This window comes from Prunus avium, chromosome 8 (genome assembly GCF_965620075.1).
Source record: "Prunus avium chromosome 8, drPruAviu1.hap1.1, whole genome shotgun sequence".
In the NCBI taxonomy this organism is placed as follows: Eukaryota; Viridiplantae; Streptophyta; class Magnoliopsida; order Rosales; family Rosaceae; genus Prunus; species Prunus avium.
The window spans coordinates 219,462-237,711 of NC_142291.1; the positions used below are offsets into that span (position 1 = coordinate 219,462).

Sequence of the window (18,250 nt, forward strand, 5' to 3'; positions counted from 1 at the left end):
ATGTTTGAGAAATCACGGGGCATTTCCCCTACCCTAGCTAGTTGGCCATAACAATTTGAACTTAAGAGGAAATAACAGTCTCGAATTAATAGCATCAGAAGGAGTAACCATAACAGTCTCAAATTAAAAGCATAGCAGTAAGTAGCATATCCATTCTCAACCAGCATCGATGGAGAGAGAATGAATCTTAACTGTCCTTAATAGGATCCCTAATTACAATCCAAACCATAGACTTATACATATAATTAAAAGAGTATCAAGGTCCATTTCCAAGTAGAAGATGATCACAGAGAGAGAGAGAGAGAGAGAGAGAGATGAGAAGATGAGAAGATGAGAAGATGAAAGATGAGGTTGACCTAAGTCCTAACCATGGTTGGTGCGTTAGTGGAGACAAACCCAAGGGAACCAAAATATCTCCCGAGGGTTACATGCAGATGCTTTTTGAGCTCCACATCCATCAATGGAGTGCTCAAAACTATGATGAGATTAATGTACTAGCTAGCTAGCTAAAAGCTAAAATGCCAAAGAAAAAGAAAAAGACACAAATTCTGTCCCTCCTAAAATTAGTGAAATGGCTAAAACTCCCATAGTTTAGCCACAATGAATTTACAAGAAATAAACAAGAGTTAGTGATTTGCTCCCCTCCTCCCCTTACCCTAAGGGAAGATGGTGGGTTGGTTGGTTGGTTAGACACATTATATCATGTGAAAGTTGACCAAAAAAAAAACTTGGAAAAGCTTTATAAAGACTGACTGCTCCTAGCTAGTTCTAAAATCCTAAGACTAGATGTTAACAGCCAAAACAATTGGGGCATTCCATGCCCATGTTTTTTCTTCTTCCTAAAACTGCGCCTCTTTTTCTTGAGGTGATTGTTAGCTGAAGATGGAGGGATTAGCCATTTTAGGACTGACATCCCAAGTGAAGGGCTTGCTATTTGTGTTGAATTTACAATATTTGCAAACCATTTTATGTCTTTCTTTAGCCTTCCTGGGCCAAAAGTTACATGAGGTTGGTTTTTTCTTTTGTTGCTTCAGCCCCTCCAGGGCTAAGAAGTTATAAAATTTTAAAAAAAGGAAAAGAAAAAACTTTTTTTCCAACTTAGCTATACCCAATAGCCCGAGTTGGTGATCAGTAGAAAGATGCTTTAGTTCTCTTCAAGGGAACCCAAAGTGTTTTGAAAAAGATGCAAGGGAAAATGAAAATGCATGAGTATGAGATGCACCCCAGCCAATTGTGGAGAATGATTTCATGTAGCCCCTATGGGAGGCTTTGTATGTGTGCAAGAGCTTAACTAGCCCAAATGCCATTTGCAAATTGGGCTAAGTTGTGTGTTAGATGGCGAGAGAGAGGAAGAGATGGAGAAGTGAACCATGGTTAGGCCAAAGGTTTGCTGAAAATTCAGAAGCCATATGCAGCTGAAGAGGATGGAATCGAGTTTGAATAATTGGAGCCATGCACGCACTTCGGATTCAATGACTAGCGATGAGGAATTGGTGCAGGAAGGGCCATGGTTACGCCTGTGGCACAGCAAAGCACACTGTCAAAGATATTAGTACCCTCTTTCCACCAAACTCAAGTATTTCATTTGTAAATAAAAAAATAAAAAATATATATAATATTAGCAGTCATTAAGTGGGCAGGCCTAGCTAGGTTAATCACAAATTACCTGGCGATTGCAAGGCGGGTGAGGGCGCAAGAGAAATGGGAGGACCATAGTGCTGGTAGCCTCCTCCAACACCAGTTGAATTCAAGGCCGAATACTGGAATAGGTGGTGGTGGTGGTGGTGTGGATATTGGACACCAGTTGCGTAGTTCTGCACACCTGAAGTAGTACTATAAGCTGCTGCTGCTCCTCCATTCCCTTCTGATCCGTATTGCAGATATGGGTAAAATGCAGCTGCAGCCGCGGCAGCTCCCGTCACCATTCCGCCTGCAGGGCTTGTCCCGTACATAGGATACTGCCCGGTTGCCCCTCCATACAAACCATAGTAGTTCTGAACCATGCATATACCAACAGTATTGCACAACACAATTAATAACTAACTCGAAATAAACTACGTACCTTTAAAGTAAATTAAAGTGAAATTACATACAAATCAATTATATCCATACTTGTTTTTTAAATCTAACCGGCCGTTAATTTGGACTTTATCGATACCCAAGAAACGATACAAGACTCGTCAAACTAATCCTGTGGGTTCCCCATTACTTTCATCAGACCTGGTTTTTTTTTTGGGGTTCTTTTTGTGTGTGTGTGTGAGAGAGAGAGAGAGAGAGAGAGAGAGAGAGAGAGTAGTGAAGATCGTAGAGTGAAAGCGTAAATAGGATAGAAGGTTGGACCACACGTCCTTGTAATATAATGAATCAAGGATTCAAAAGAAAGAGTTTGATTGACGAAGTTAAATTATTTCTCACAACTTGACCCTCTTGGCATATGCTGTCGGTTGGTCCACTATATTCATGTCCCCGTTACCCTTATCTAATATGGACAATGTGGAAGAGTAAATATACAGCTACGATAATTTCGAGAATTTTTATAACCAACCCGAAAGCCCATCCAAATTAAAAACTCTCAACCTATTGGCTAAATGTACACTACCACGTGCCACTATGTACTACTGATCTGCGAAAAACCACTTTCATTGTAAACAAATCCAACTTTAATTATGGGAAATTCTATTTAATAACGAATAATGAAGAAGTTAAACTCTCATCTAAAGTCTATAATCTTTTGGTTAAAAAAAATTAGATTATCGGTACGGTCCCATTTAATTAACGGAGTCGAGAGAAGTGCTCCTCTATGCTGCGGCATGCAATGCAATTACATCAAGCGAAAAATAGTTTATTTTGTTCATTTTATTTGAAAGGAATGCCGATACTTCAAAAAATGAACGCGCCTTTTAAATTCCTCGACAAAAAATGACATGAATTTGAAAGCCGCGTTTGTTTTAAAAAACTATGGAAAAGGTAATTTTGTTAAGTTTAGTTTAGTGGGTCGGTAATAAGCTCCCAAAATAGTTTCTTTTGACAAAAGGAAAACCAAGGGTAAAAATATGTCGAGAGATTTGAAAAGTGATTGCCTCCTGAAAAGGAAAAAGTAGCAAGGCTTCCAGAAGCAGGAGCATCCTAAGAAGCGAAAACTGTATAGTAGAAAAGAAAGTAAAAGTAATAAAAAAGGAGAAGTGTCTACAAACCGTAGGGTAAGTGTAGTCTGGTGAGTATGGAGAGTACCTGAAACGGAATAGCGTTCAAAGAAATCGAAAAGTTACAAGTTAGAAGCTGAACTAAAGCTTTGGAAATAATTAACTCTCAAGATCCAAAACGAATATTCTTTTCAAATTATTTTAAAAAGCCTCGAACATGAAAATAATGTATGCATGCATGACTCATGATAAAATAGTTCATGTCATGCATGATATAGCGCATGCATGCATGCCTAAGGTTGCAAATGTAGGAGACATGCAATGCGATGCAAGGATGGATGAGTTAATCTGCATGTGATATGAACAAATGCAAAAGAAGAAGAGAGAGAGAGAGAGAGAGAGAGAGAGAGGGATGAGCGTGCTTTTGATTAATGAGGTTGGGTGGTGGAAGTGCATGAGTTGGCAATGCACGTGCAGCTTCCCATATATACACATGATGCATATTGTTGTAGAAATGAAAGCATGTTCATGATAGTTAATTATAATAGTTGATGATGATGGTATACATACCCATAAAGATTGTAAGGTATCCCTTGTTGGATGGCATAATGAGGGAAGGTTGCTGCTGCAGAAGGAAAAGCTGATCCGACTCCACCTCCGAACCCTGTTTGGAAAGACCCCATTACCCTAAAGTTCCTCCCTGCTCCTCCACCACCTATCCATATATATATATATACATACCTAATTTATTAATTATTTCCAACTGCAAATTTAATTCATGATTAAATCTATCACTCTACAAATTATAACATAAACATACAAAGTTAATTGCATGCATGCCATTGGCCCATTGCCACTGAGGATATATATATATGAGAAGGATATGCTTCAAAGAAGAGGAAACATGTGGTTCCAAAACTATGTATCATGCTTTGGAATGGTAGCTGGGTAATTTTGTTGCTAATTAACTTAGTAAAAAGGATATAAAGGACTTGTTCGATATTTAACCATTTCTAATTAACAACTTAATCCTTCATTAGGAATATTCATGTTGCATGTATTTCACTGTGAAAGTGAGTTTACTCCAAACCAGAATATTTTCGGCTCTTTTTAAGACACAAATTATAATTCTTGCGAGGAATATCCACAACTCAAACACGCAACACTAATTCTTGCTAAAACTTTTGTCAGATCTGTTATATTTGATCACTAATTATAACCTATATTTGGAGAAGACCAATATGATAATGCATATACCTAATTCAGAAAATATATGAAAATAAAAGAAAATTGAGGAATGAAGGCGGGTATACCATGCTTTGGAGTTGAAGGCTTGGATCTCTGAACTCCCAGAGAAGCAAGATTGCAGTTGGCCCTCCTCCCATCAATCACAGGAGCAGCATCCACACAAGCTCTCATGGCAGCTTCGGATTCGCGAAAAGTTACCTGTATAATTATACAAGTTCACTATCACAAAATTCAAATAAAGAATCAAGTATACTGATTTTATGATCCATTTCAATCCTTGTTTTGTTTCAAGATCTAGCTAGCATTAGTACATATTATTATGTGTAGATATATGAGATGAAAAATGCATGTGATAAAAGAAAAATAAGAAGAAAACATACAAATCCGTAGCCTTTTGATCTGCCGGTGGCCTTGTCAGTAATGACAACAGCCTCCAAGATCTCACCGAACTGTTCAAAGTATTTCTTCATGGTTTCCTTCTGGGTTTCCCAAGCCAATCCTCCAACAAACACCTTGGTGTATGTGGTATCACCAAACTGCCCTGCCAAATTAGCCGGAGTCATCTTAATCTTCAAGGACAAATATGGGATCGATCTCTAGCTAGCAGCTCCTTGTACAATATATCTTGCTGTCTCTGGATCTCTCAGTCAGCAACAAAACTTTCCCTATGTATATCTTGCTGTTGTTGTTGTTGTTGATGTTAACTAATTATGAGCCCTATCTACCACTGTGGCACAAAGATAGCTAATAATAGATGGATCTAGTTGGTGGTGGTGGTGGTGGTGGTGGTGGTGGAACAAGAAGAAGAAAAGAAGAAAGAAAGAACAAGTCCCACTAGATTTAGAGGGATCTTCTACAAGATTTAGATGGTGAGGAATTTGGTGGTGAGGGAGGAGGGTGTTGATCAGAGAGACAATTAGGTCAGAGAGAGAGAGAGAGAGAGAGAGATCAAAAAAAGAGGAGAGAGAGAGTGAAGGGAGAAGGGAAGGGAGGGAAGAGAAAGCAAAAGTTGGAAAAAGAGGAAAGCCCCTCTCATAATACGGACATGAATTATATACACAACCAGCCCCCACCTCTTAACATTATTGTACACCAACTATTCACGCACTACCTCTGGCGCGTCTTCATCACACTCGTACGTTTTCCATTTTTATATGAATCAGAATCATCATTCTATATGTAATTATCTCCTATTCCCCATATGGGTGCATAGTCCCCACACGCGTAATGATGAGAGTGGGAATGGCTTCTGTTCGTATTATTATGTCCCTGGTCGCTGTCGTTTTGATTATTTTTAAGGGAAAGATGACGAGTGACTAATTTGCCCCCTGTTTGCATTAAAATGACGAAACTTGCCCCCGAGCAAGTGCGTTTGTTTTGTCAACTTTTTGGTGGAGTGAGGTGAGGCGTGAGACACACTGACTCACTGAGCAGCAGTGGCAGAAACGGAACGGAAAAAGTTTTGGGAGGGAATGAAATCAGAAAAACAGCAATCACGCGGGAAGTCAAAGGTCAGCCTCGTCCAATTGGCAACTGCAGCAGCAGCTGTTTACTGTCTAGAGTCTACGTGGTGGGAATTCTATTCTATGTTTTTTTTTTTTAAAATCTCCACAATCAATCATTTAAAAATAAAATTGGACTTAACTTTCAAGTGCGTGACATAATAGTGACATGCCATATACCACTTATCTGGGTTTGGCTAGGATAGACGGCTAGGTCATTGACTCGTAGCTCTTCAAGCAAGGATTTATCTTCAAAAATTTGTCATTATGCTCTTCTAACTTAAATGTCAATATTATTATCAAAACAAAACAATTTTAAGTCAACATTGAGCAACCAGCTTTTTTTTTAACAGTAAGATTCATCGATAAACATGGCAAATACTCAAAAGACAAATAGAAAGAACACAACCCTAAGGAGATTCTTACAATACACAAAATTTAGAAAACATGCACAAACATTGTAAGATAATGAGTACAAAATAACAACTTAAACCCCATCTCCCTTGGAGTACATATAAGGAGGACCCATAACTCCTAGAACAACTAGTGCTTCAAGAAGACCAAGTAGAGAACAATCACTCAAACAACTTGGGACATGAAACACCTCGAAGTGGAGGGCATTACCGCTCAGCTTCCGCCAAGAGAACATCACAACATCTTCAAATCTCCACTTCATTCCAAGAAAAAAAAAACTATTGATAATAGATACTAATGAGAGTCGTGCATCATCCAATCCTGATCTAGAGAGTCCTAATGCTACTACTTAGTTTATCTATTGTATTCCTCACGTGTCCTTATCCTAGAATTACAACTCCTCATCATGTATATCTCTTTATTATGTAACGTGTAGTTATCTCCTACTAGGGTAGGACTCTTGTATAGCATTATATAATCAATATCAATACACACGACCTCTATACAATTCTAGAGGCTTATAATATCTCTTCATGGTATCAGAGCTTTCTGATTAACATAAAATATATATATATATATATATTATCCTCTTTTTCTCCACACCCAACCTTCTTTATGGCGACCTCTACTTCTAGTTACAGCTCCTCCTTCGTTGCTCATATGCCCAACGTTTCCAACGTGTTGACCGTCAAGTTGGAACGTAATACCTACCCTTTATGGCTTGCGCAAATTGTGCCGCTTCTTCGCAGCCGCTCTCTTATGAAATATGTTGACAGTACCAGTATCTGCCCTTCTGCTTTTCTCTCTAATGATGCTGGTAAACGAACTGACAAGGTGAATCCGGCTTATGAGGACTGGATTCAACATGATCAAATGGTGTTGTCCTAGCTTAATGGGTCTCTCTCTCCTGTTGTGCTTGCCATCGTTGCTCGTTCTACCTCTGCGCATCTCACTTAGTTATCTCTTGAGAAAAGGTATGCTTCTCAAAATCAAAATCGACTCCTCCAGCTTCGTGGTGACTTGCTGCAAACTACTCGCGGTGATCTCTCGATTGCTGACTTTCTTGACAAGGTGAACTCTCTGGCTGACAACCTTGCTCTTTATGGCTCCCTGTAAGTGACTCTGATCTTGTTGCTATTATCATGAACAACGTCGGTCCTTTATATGAGACTACTGTTAGCTCTGCCCAAGCTTGTGATTCTCCCATTTCTTATGATACCCTTGAGGCTCTTCTTCTTAGTACTGAACGCCGGCTCCAGTCTGTCCAACTTCCTAGTTCTGACCTTGGAGGTACTGCTATGGTTGCTTCACGTGGAAGTGGTGGTTTTCGTGGCCGTGGCTCGTTTGGCCAGTGTGGTGGCAGTGGTTTTTCTAGCGGTTCCTCTTTTCATGGTGGTCGTGGTAGTTTTTCTTCTTCCACAGCTGGTGTTCTTGGTGCGGCTCCTTCTTATTCCAGCAGTGTTTCTTCTTCATTCTCTGGCAGTGCTTCCTCATCTTCCATGGCTCCTGGTCCTACTGCCTTTTCTTCTGGTTCACGGATTCTTTGTCAAATCTGTGGCCATGGTGGCCACACCGCCTTGGATTGCTATAACCGCATGAATCTTGCCTTTGAAGGTCGCATTCCTACTCAGCGCTTATCTGCCATGGCTACTTCTTCCTCTCAGCAACCTAGATCCTCCTCTTGGCTTATGGATACTGGTGCCAACTCTCATATTACCCATATGTGGGTGCTTTGAACATTCCCAGAGAATATCGTGGTAATAACTCCATTGGTGGTGTCATTGGCGGAACAGGTTTAACTATATCTCATATTGGTAGTTCTAATATTGTTCACGGTTCCTCCTCTTATTCTTTGTCTAACCTTCTTTGTTGCCCTCAAGCCTCTACTAAACTTGTTTCTGTTAACCGTTTTTCTCGTGACAATGACTGTTTCTTCATGGTATCAGAGCAGGTTAGCCCACGTGTGAAAGCCCAACAATCACACGTGCTCCACGTCACCCAAAATGTGGTGTCCATGTGAAAGGCTTGAAAATTCGCCATGCACGTGCGGGGGTGTGTGAGAATATGAAGGTAAAGAGTCCCACATTGGAAAGTTAAGAAACCTAGCAAAAGCTTATAAAGAATTGGGTTACTCCCCCCATTGCCAATTGGTTTTGGGGTGAAACTTCAACTTTCCTTCAAACCGAATCTAGAAGCTCCACCTCCAAAACAGAGAGATTTGAAAGAGGTCTACCACAAAAGCCCAAAAACTGCAAAGACACACGCAACAGAGGTCTAAAGTAGCATATATACTTAGATCTACCAAAATCCAGCCTCAAAAGGCTAATAAACAACCCCTAGAAAACTAGGATGAGACTAAACCCTTTCAAAGCAAGGAATCTACAAAACCCAACATAAAGTTGATTGCTCTTCACAACATAACTGAGGGGACTTGGGGAGAGAAGCCCGGTTTATTAGCCGAATGGCTGGTTCTAGGGCGTTTTCAGATATGTTGTGGGTTTTGGGTTGGGGAAAAGGAAGAGTCGAGTGAGCAAAAGTTAAAAGATATTGTTTTAGGTTATTGAGCAACCAACTTACATGACTAGACTGCGGGTTTTTGACATCTTGTGTAACATAAAGTTGAAGTTCTTCTTTAGACCCTAGAGATGAGAAATCTTTCAACCACTATTTTGTTTCCACTTCATGCCTCTTTGGGTGTCATGTCCTGAATTGCAAGTGTAGGGATTTTATTCAACATGTGGGTGCTCCAATTTACTGCTCCCGGCCATAAACTCTTTGGAACTTTTCCTCTTTTGCTAGCATGCTCATCACCATGTTAAGGATTGTTCAATTCTTCCTCTCGAACACACCATTTTGTTGTGGTGTGTAGGATGTGGTAAGTTCTCTCTAAATATAATGTAAGGCTCAAAAACCTTCAAAAGCTTGTGAAGTATATTCTCCACTTGTTCGAAGAACTTTAATTGTGCTCCCAATTTCATTCTTAACAAGGGCCTTAAAACTTTTGAATGCATTTAAAGCTTTTTATTTTTCCTACAAGAAATACACACAAATTTTCCTAATAAAATCATCAATATCATAAATAAAGTGTCGCTTTATCCATTTGATATTAGATTAGTATTTCCAAAAAAAAAAAAAAACACACACACACACACACACATCAACAATGCATTAGGCCAATTCCAATGTTGCCTTCGTTCCAACCAAAGTCTTCTCCTCATCTAAAACTACCAAGAGAAAGGCAACAACTATCCCAACAACCAAGATAGAGTAGCTTCTCTCTGATACGTGACCTCATCAGTTTACCCTTGGCCACATCTATCCTCTTTAACAACCCATGAATTATCATCTTTGATCGTGCACAAATGTCAAGATTAAACCAGTCAAAAAACCCACACCCATTTGCCTTTACATGAATGTAATGCATTAACTACTACAGTGTAATTCAAAAATCCAAACAATTTGAAATTTTAAAGACAAAAACCATACAAACCAGACCTATGTGGTTTCGGTTCTAGTTCGGTTCAATTTTCATAGAAAGTGTCTCGATGAACCGAACCAAACTGGAACTATGCGGTTTTGGTTCCAGTTCAGCCAATTTTTTGTTTGGAAAGATAAATATATGAAGATGTGAAGAAGAAAGAAATAGGAACAAAAGAAAAATAGGTAGTAGAGATAAAATAAGAGAGAAAGATGTGAAGAGATAATGATGAGGAGAAAGAAAAAGAAATAGGTGGAAAATAGATAAGACGGAAGCGCAACATGAGCTGCTATGGTTCACCGAAAAGAAAAAGAAGTTGGGCTACAGTTATTTAGTTGAGTATAAATTGAAACTAAGATATATGGGTATTAATTGTGCTAAAATATTTAGATATTACTTGGACTTACTAATGTGATTTGAAAGTTAATTAGGCTTACTAATTATTTTGGATATAAATGAATAAGTAAACTGAACATAACCGGTCTAGTTTGGTTTTGACAGGTTTTTTCAAGACAAGAATCGGGATGGGAGCTTATCCAAAGCGGTTCCGTTCGATTTTTGAGCCTAGGTTGACTTTTTCTGTCAACACGGTGTTTTTCCCCTTTTTTGTTTTACTCAGCTCACTTGTTCAAATGTCCACCCCTAAAGAAGACACGACCTAGGGTTCGTGGCCAAACGCAAGAGTCGAGTGGCCATGCTCAAGTTAGGAGGTCACAAATACTGAGTTTTAGTAAATGAAGTGGAATATATATGTGTTGATGAAAAATTGTTGAATGAGAAAGGATGACAAAAAATACATTTTCAAGTTGTTTAAAAAAAAAAAGGTTAATAGTTTTTCTTTTTCCAAAAATAGAGAATGAAAATTGTTACCAAACATGTTTTAAATTTTTTAAATTTTCAAAAACAGTAAAAATGAAATGATTATCAAACGAGCTTTAAATTAATTACAGAAATTGTATTTGGCACGGCAACGGCTTTGTTGTGGTTCTGCGGCTAGTAACATGTCTAGTGTTGAAAATTATAGTTTTGTAAGTCCAACAAGGCCCGTGGTTGTGTTAAGATGGGTTGGGATTTGGAAGAGAAGGGCATGGCATTTAAGCAATAAGATATGGGAGGAAGGGCAGTTAGGAAAGAGCAAAAAGCTAAGCAAGCTTTAAACAAAAACTAAAACCTTTGCTGATGATGATGCTGGTACTTGGAGAATATGGGCCACCAGAAATCCCTTGAGAATTACGATTATGTTATGTATGATATGAAATGAAGAGCATCCTTACGTGCTACCATCATCATCATTCATATTCATATTCATTTATATATATATATATATAGTGCTCTGTCGTATTGTCCTTGTTTCATTACATATCAACCATCGGATGGAGGGGAAGAGGAAGGTATGCATAATGGACGAGTGCGATAAGATTATTAAAGATGTAGAGGTAGAGGGTAAGGAATAGGGCAGCAAAACTTAATAGGGAAAAAGGTCGGGTAGCAGGTATTATCTGGCAACTGGGGCAGCTGTCTTCCAATTGCTTTGACCAAAGAAAGTGACAATCCATTCAATTCCTTCCTTCCGATATGACCGATATGGCCATATCCAACTCATACCCACTGTCACCCACGCACACACACAGACACATAGACACAATCACTTGTTCTTTTTTTTCTTCATATTAAGTGTTTCACTCTGCGTAAAGTGGTGAGAGTGAGAGAGAGAGAGAAAGAGAGGCAAAAACAGGAGGCAGCAGTGACACAGAAGTATTGTTACCAACTGATAACACAAATACACATGCCTGTCTCATGCAGGGCTGCTTTATCTTTTCTTTTATCCCACCACCCCCCACACCACTTCCAGCTCACTAAAACACTTGCATGGGGCCCCACTTCCCTTCCTTCCTTACTGTGAATTGCCACCCCCCTATGCCCTATGCCCTATGCCCTATGCCCTATGCCCCTAGCCTTGTTGGCTTCATTCCTTCATTCATACTGTTACTGTACTAACTCTTCATCGAAATTCAAGAGTTAGCTAGGTTTCATCCATTTTCGTCCAAAGGTAACATAAAGAAGCACACATGTTTGGTTTCAATACTTAATTGAAATTCTACTCAATTCAAGAACAATTAGTGCCTTCACCCGATAATAAATTCATCGCTCAACTTTTCTATTCGAGTTTTCATCCCAATTGAATAAGAGGTTGTTGTCACATTACATTTGCATTTTTTGAGTTGAATAAACAAAGAATAATGTTATTCTTACCACATTCACATACCATCTTATGTAGCAAATAAGATAGACATCCATATCAATTAAAATTAATTTAATATTTTCTTTTCTTTTATAATTTCTTGAAACATTTTAATTGATGTGGCAAGAGTTACACCACCACCACACCACAACTGGTTTGGGCCAAGCCACAAATGTCAATAAATCCTTAGTCAGGAACACTGATTTGCAGGCCCATCAGACAAGAGAGCACGTCTCCCTCGTCCCTCCCTTCCCATTTGACTACCTCTCTTGAAGTTGCGCAAGGCCTTCAATGGCAAGGCAATCAAATTAAGCAGTTGTTAGGAATCAGACTCCAATGTTAAAGAAGAAAACAATACCATATCTTCAGTTCAGCCATGGTGGTGGTTCCCAAGCAGTCCTTCCAGATAGCTTTGCCACCCTAAGACCATGGTCTGGCTGCAGCTTCCAGGATACAACCTTTTCTTTTTCAACAAGTAAATCCTCCATGACTAATAGAAAAGTGAACAAAGGACTATGCTAAATATAACTTGAGATAAAATAAAAAATAAAAACCAAAATACAACATTTTCACCTCCTATCTTACTTACAGGGACTAATGCTTGAATGTCAGTCGTGTCACTTCAACTTATCTTGCTTAAACTCATGCCAATTACTTTTTCATTTCAACAATGTAAACATATTCTTCAAAGAAAATACCTCAAACCTCAAACCTTTAGCTTTTCATTTTCTCTAACAAAAAGTCCACTTAGTTCGCTTAGACGTCTTGGTTCTCTTAATTATCCTAGCCATATGAGAAGAGAGCCAAGACATCTAAGAGTACTAAGTGGAACCACCTAAATCCGTATGATCAACTCACCTTAAGTAGAGTTTTAGTTACAGATATAAGAAGCTTGAATAAAGAAGCAGAAACAGAAAGGTAAGCATCCTAGATATTGATAAGTGTCATGTTTACATTGTTTGGGGAGTCCAAATAAGATGAGTATAAGTCACTCCTTACTTTCGCATTTCGAGTATGACAGGGTCGCATCCGTTTCGAACTCTACCAACACAAAAACAAAAATAACACCAAAAAGTGCAAAGAAGCCTGTACTTCATAGCACAAGCACTATGTGCAACTACGACAAATCCTCGTGATAAAGATGAAGCCCAAGACCAAAACGTGCACAAGCGCGACGAAATGCCATTGCTTCTGCCTTCTGTACAGGATCCCCAAAACTTGTGTCATCTACTGAAGCAGTGCCGGTCGACTCCCTAAAGATCTGGCAGAAACAAGTAGCATATAGTTAGGAAAACAAGTCAGATACGTGCCAAACCTTACAATCTTTTTCTCTTCTTTTTGGTTTTTCAACATTTCTGAAGCTCATTTAAAGGAGCTTCCACAAATTTCTTAATTTACGAAACCTGTGGAAGTGCCTGGAGTCCTTACTTCAACCAGTAGAACATCCATCCCAGTTTTTTTATTGAAAATATCTTAGCACATAAAGAAGACAGGTACATATGCAACTATCCTATCCAACACATAGATCACACAGGAGAGAAGATTAAAAATAAAATTTTAAAAAGGAAATTAAGAAACAGTTGTATAAGTTTTCTGATGAACACCAAGATCACAGAATATACAACCAAACGAATGAGGTTTTCCCATTTTAGGACAACTGAATTCTAAATTCACTGAAAAGAAAAGATAGTTCATGGCATCCCATTCATTCATTTTTAGATAGAAGATACATATGCAAAGTACATGTAATGGGAATATTCTAGATTGCTTAGACAATTGTGAATTTATAATTTCCAACACTGAAAATTAAAAGGTTAGAGGAAAAGAAATGGAAATATGAATATTGTTGTACCTCAGCATCAGTGCCATAGAGCGTGACACGATAAACAACAGATACAGACTTGGCATCAGCAGAGTAAGTGATGCTGCGGACCTCACCGGACCATTCTACAAATAAAACATGTGCAATAAAAAAAATGAAAAATTGGAAGTAATTTGGGAATATGAAGCCTGGTGTGGTGGTGGTGGTGTTGGTGGTGCCTACCTGGAGCATGCAAGTTCATAATCCGATTAACAATGTGCCTGAAATGTAAATATCAGGCCAGATTCAGACTTGTTTTGTTTTTCTGTCACAAAGATTTTGAAATTAAAACAAGATTATATTTTAGTAAGTAATACCAGGGGATGTATTTGGAGGTAAAGCCACTTTCGGAGCGGGTTTTGACGAGGGAATCAGGGACTTTCTTGTTGAGTTGCTTGAGGATTTCAGAGAGGGGTCTGCTGATTCCCGAGCTCACTGCGAAGCCGTCGTCTTCTGCCTCTTCTTCTGCTTGTTTCTCCCTCCGCCCTTCCGCATTAGAAGAAGAGGCCAACTTGGCGTAGGAACGCCGCCACGGTGAGCCTTCACCCACAGCTACACACAGCGATCTCAACATAGAGGATTTAGAAGCGACTGATTGCGCCATTCCTCTCTCCAAAGGAAGCACAAAACCCACAAACAAACAGCAAAACCCTCTCGGCCCTGTCTCACTTGACTTGCCAAATTTTTGACAACAAATTAATACTATTTCCCTGATTTTTGGGGTCGTCTTTCACTTCAATCCCATTTTTGAGTGTTCCGGTACACCACGTGGTTGGTGTACCATCCAATAGACGGAAGACATATGGAATATGTCCAATGCAGTCCACCACATGTCATAAGAAGAAATGCAGTAAGTTGAATAATAATTCCACATGTTCTATGTTTATTGGATGGTACACCAAACACGTGGTGTACCTGGAACATTTAAAAATTTCTCCTAAAACCTCCTAAGGACAGATTTTTTATTTTATTTTAAGAATTTAGAATTTAGAAAAAATTGAATTATTTTTTTTATTTGTTCACACATCATATGAAAAATGTAGGCGTCACAATACCAATTTAACGGAAGGTTAAATGGTCAAATTGATAGGCGACTTAAATTGATTTTATCTTACAACCTCACGGTAAACTCGCCATAAAACCTGAAGGTATAAAACGTAATTAGGTCTTCATCTAATTTACCGGTGAAATGAAGTTGAAAATTTTATTTAAAAGAAATGGGAACTTTAGTTATTGAATTTTGGGTTCAATTCAAACAAATCATACTTATAAGACAGCACTAACGATGCTCAAGTGGCATCTGATTCTTGGAAAACATCAATCTAAATAAAGGGTTTAGAAGAAAAAATGATAAGTATGGTGATCAGATGAGAGCCATTTGTTGGACGTTGATTGGGTAGCAATCAGAGGGTGGGCCGTTAAAAGCCCGCCAAGCAAGGACGGCATTTGCAGCTTCAGTTGGGTGGTAGGCATCCCAAAAAATGTACTGATTTCTATTTGCACATGGAACCAAATATGGAAGACATGTTATCTGCCCTCTGTTCCTCCCAATTCCACAGCACCCTCTATCAATCACACTGAACCCTGCCATGCCAAATTGCCAAATTGCCAATGCCATGTATTATATACTTTTAACTGCATCCTTATTAGTGTCGTTAAAACGAAAATTATAAGTAGTTGTTGTTACCATAAAGGGCAGGATTGTTAAGCATGTCACCAAAGGCAGCATAAGTATTGGCGTAGACAAAGATGGCTCCAGGATGGTTGGTGTTGAGTTGGTTGGCCAGTGATCTAAGCCCTTCATTGAAGCTACCAAGGATCTGATTCACATAATCCATACACCTTCCGGGCTGGGCCGAGGCTCTTTGGTTAGGGATGCACCCCAATGGCCCAACTCCTGCTAGCATAAACTTCCTTAATCCAAAGCTATGCAATGCCTACAACGTAACAATATTAATTTCAAATCTCATGAACGACAAATAGATGTTGAAAACAAACAAAAAAAAGATTTGAATAAATAAACAAGGAGTCTAGATCTAGTACCAGAATCTGTTGAGTATAGCGATTAAGGAGAAGGTTGGCAAAGGCAGGAGGAGTGTAAATGTAGCTGGAAGAATAGAGGGAAGGCAAGAGGTAGTTGTTGATGTAGTCATTGCTTCCAAACTCCAAAACTGCTATGGACTTAGCCAAGTACTGGGTCATGTTAGCTCCACTCATCATCCGTCTTAACTGATCCAAGGTGGTCTCAAAATTCAGCACTTGCTGGCTAAGGCTATACCGCTGTCCCTGTGAATTCATTCATGTGTGTGGATCATTTATATGTCACGCTTGTATATATTGGCAGATAAATGTTGACTATAAATTTAAATCGTGTATATTTTTAACAAAATGAACTGAATCAATGGTCTATAGATTTCACAAGTATGTGTAGATATATGTGTAAACATGTGACAAGCGTACAAAGTGTTGGCCTGTCTCATCAAGTATGCCAGCAGCTGCGGAAGCATAATTTACTCCCCCAAGTATTCTGGTTCCTGTTGTATTAGGATCTGCAAAGGGTGGAACATATGGAAGACCCAGCAAATTTCCTGCAGATTAATTAATTACCCATGAGAAAATGAAATAATATTAATTATACATGAGTGTAGCTGTAGCCTGTTGTCTGTATGTACCGACCAAGCATATCGACAACAGTTCTTCCATTAGAGAATCTGCCAGTAGGGCCTGCCCTGAAATCGCAGCCATAAGGATAATAATTGGATTTTGCAAGGGAGCCAAGGTAGTTGTTGTTGCCAACATCAATCAATGAGTCCCCAAAAATAAACATTGCTGGAACCTGCGCTGCTGCTGACACTGACCCAATACTTGTTGAGCATTGCACCACTAAAATCATCATGATCAGCCCACTACTGCCCAACCACACACCTTCCCCTTCATCACAAATCCTCTTCTTACCACCCATATTATTCATCCTCACTTCAACAACACAGATTAAGGTGGGAAAGGATAGAGAGGTGATTTTATTATATATATCCATTCCATTTTTACGAAACGGCTAGTTATGACATGTAAGTTACGCAAGCATTTCCAAATTTGCAAAGCCATAAAACGTGCTTTTGGATGCCTTTTGGGGTTGTCTTTTTGTCGTCCGTTTTGCCTTTTATCTTCTTTCTGGGATCTGGTTCCTCTATCTCTTTTGCTTCTTTGCATGTTATCAAATGAGGTCATATCACAGACTCACATGTTTTTATCCCTTGTTACGTGAGATTCATGTGTTGTAACTCGTAACCATCGCCCATCAAATTATTTACATGTATAATTCAAAAGGTATAGCTAGGTTTAATCTGAATTTTCTTTTTGGTGCTCACTATTTTATTTATTTACTTTTTTTTAATTTTTACAAAGGCAATTAGAACTTGACGCTCTTTTCTAATATTTGGAGAAATATCACTAAACTAAATGTTAGTTATGCATAGAAAATCCTTGAAATTGAACCTAAAAACTGAACAATTTCAGTCAGAGGTTTATAACCTAACAAGGTAGAACACACTGCTCTAATCAACTGGCCTAACCTCTTCCCACCTGAAAACTTACATAATGATGACACAAAAAGAAAAGAAAAATACAGACGGTCAAATCTTCAATTTGTTACGGGAGAAACTCAATTGCTCATCCTTTTTTCCCTTGCCGTTTCTGAATTAGAAGATGGAAGTAAGCAAGGAACTTTTGGTTGTCTCCCACTCACAAGCATTTCTTATGCCGACACAAACCAAACAATGTTGATGGTTGGTTGTCCAAGAGATTGCCATGTGGCGTATCCTAAGCGATCCAAGGGGACCCCTAATGTGTTGCTAAACAATAATCACTAGCAAGTAGCAAGAGGGTTTCCATAGTTAAATAGTTAATTAAAGCAACATCAACAATAGGAGGAAAATGTAATGATACTTACTCTCTATGCTTCTGACAAAAAGTCTAAAGGCCTATATATATATATATCATTCACCTTTCTTTAGTTCTGCTTACAAAAAGTCTAAGAACAATGCAATTAAGAAAAGGTATGGAAGATGAAAGCCCTTGGGGTAGGGTGATCAACCACCTAATCATACTATAGCTAGTTCCTTTTGACCCCACTAACTCTTAATTCTACTTCTTTTGGGCACCTTCTACAGTGCACCAGGTGCACCCATGCACCATTTGTCCTTTATGATGCTCCTAGATTTTTTTAAAAATTGGTTACCGGTTATACAAGTTATCAAGTTTCCACTTTTTGAAAATGTAATTGCATAAGGGTCATGCAATTATGCCCTTCCTGTTTGGCAATTGGCATATGATTGGATAGTGATTTACAGTAGTTTAGATATG

The 18,250-nt window shown here is 38.8% G+C and overlaps 3 protein-coding genes across 4 annotated transcripts; all 3 read right to left on the reverse strand.

Annotated features, from left to right (window-relative positions):
* Positions 1–61: 61 nt before the first annotated feature.
* Positions 62–5,417, reverse strand: LOC110755917 (RNA-binding (RRM/RBD/RNP motifs) family protein). 2 transcript variants are annotated; one of them, XM_021957240.2, is made up of 6 exons: positions 4,772–5,417; positions 4,457–4,589; positions 3,714–3,858; positions 3,195–3,231; positions 1,667–1,994; positions 62–1,517 (listed from the first exon to the last, which is right to left on the reverse strand). In XM_021957240.2, the coding sequence occupies exons 1-6, from the start codon at positions 4,952–4,954 to the stop codon at positions 1,477–1,479; spliced, it is 867 nt and encodes a 288-aa protein (XP_021812932.1). In that variant the 5' UTR covers positions 4,955–5,417; the 3' UTR covers positions 62–1,476. The 2 variants fall into 2 exon arrangements, with proteins under 2 accessions (XP_021812932.1, XP_021812933.1); XM_021957241.2 differs by having other exon boundaries at positions 62–1,537.
* Positions 5,418–12,936: 7,519 nt separating this feature from the next.
* RAD52-1 (cobalt ion binding protein) lies at positions 12,937–14,582 on the reverse strand. Its single transcript, XM_021957237.2, has 4 exons — positions 14,206–14,582; positions 14,072–14,109; positions 13,880–13,974; positions 12,937–13,288 (listed from the first exon to the last, which is right to left on the reverse strand). The coding sequence occupies exons 1-4, from the start codon at positions 14,490–14,492 to the stop codon at positions 13,145–13,147; spliced, it is 564 nt and encodes a 187-aa protein (XP_021812929.1). The 5' UTR covers positions 14,493–14,582; the 3' UTR covers positions 12,937–13,144.
* Positions 14,583–15,073: 491 nt separating this feature from the next.
* Positions 15,074–16,893, reverse strand: LOC110755952 (GDSL-like Lipase/Acylhydrolase superfamily protein). Its single transcript, XM_021957279.2, has 5 exons — positions 16,565–16,893; positions 16,349–16,476; positions 15,932–16,174; positions 15,576–15,825; positions 15,074–15,472 (listed from the first exon to the last, which is right to left on the reverse strand). Exons 1-5 carry the CDS (start codon positions 16,857–16,859, stop codon positions 15,252–15,254), a joined length of 1,137 nt encoding a protein of 378 aa, XP_021812971.2. The 5' UTR covers positions 16,860–16,893; the 3' UTR covers positions 15,074–15,251.
* Positions 16,894–18,250: the final 1,357 nt, after the last annotated feature.

Bases quoted from the DNA above. Each gene is read 5' to 3' on its own strand.
- RAD52-1 (XM_021957237.2), bottom strand. From the start codon at position 14,492: ATGGCGCAATCAGTCGCTTCTAAATCCTCTATGTTGAGATCGCTGTGT. The intron at 14,110-14,205 runs GTATTACTTACT...TTTACATTTCAG, and splicing joins ACCTCCAAATACATCCCCTG to GCACATTGTTAATCGGATTA. The intron at 13,975-14,071 runs GTAGGCACCACC...TTTTATTTGTAG, and splicing joins TATGAACTTGCATGCTCCAG to AATGGTCCGGTGAGGTCCGC.
- LOC110755952 (XM_021957279.2), bottom strand. From the start codon at position 16,859: ATGAATAATATGGGTGGTAAGAAGAGGATTTGTGATGAAGGGGAAGGT. The intron at 16,477-16,564 runs GTCGGTACATAC...ATTAATCTGCAG, and splicing joins AACTGTTGTCGATATGCTTG to GAAATTTGCTGGGTCTTCCA. The intron at 15,826-15,931 runs GTACTAGATCTA...GTTACGTTGTAG, and splicing joins GCTATACTCAACAGATTCTG to GCATTGCATAGCTTTGGATT.
- LOC110755917 (XM_021957240.2), bottom strand. From the start codon at position 4,954: ATGACTCCGGCTAATTTGGCAGGGCAGTTTGGTGATACCACATACACC. The intron at 3,232-3,713 runs GTATGTATACCA...ATTCCGTTTCAG, and splicing joins ATACCTTACAATCTTTATGG to GTACTCTCCATACTCACCAG. The intron at 1,995-3,194 runs GTTTGTAGACAC...TGCATGGTTCAG, and splicing joins CAGACTACACTTACCCTACG to AACTACTATGGTTTGTATGG.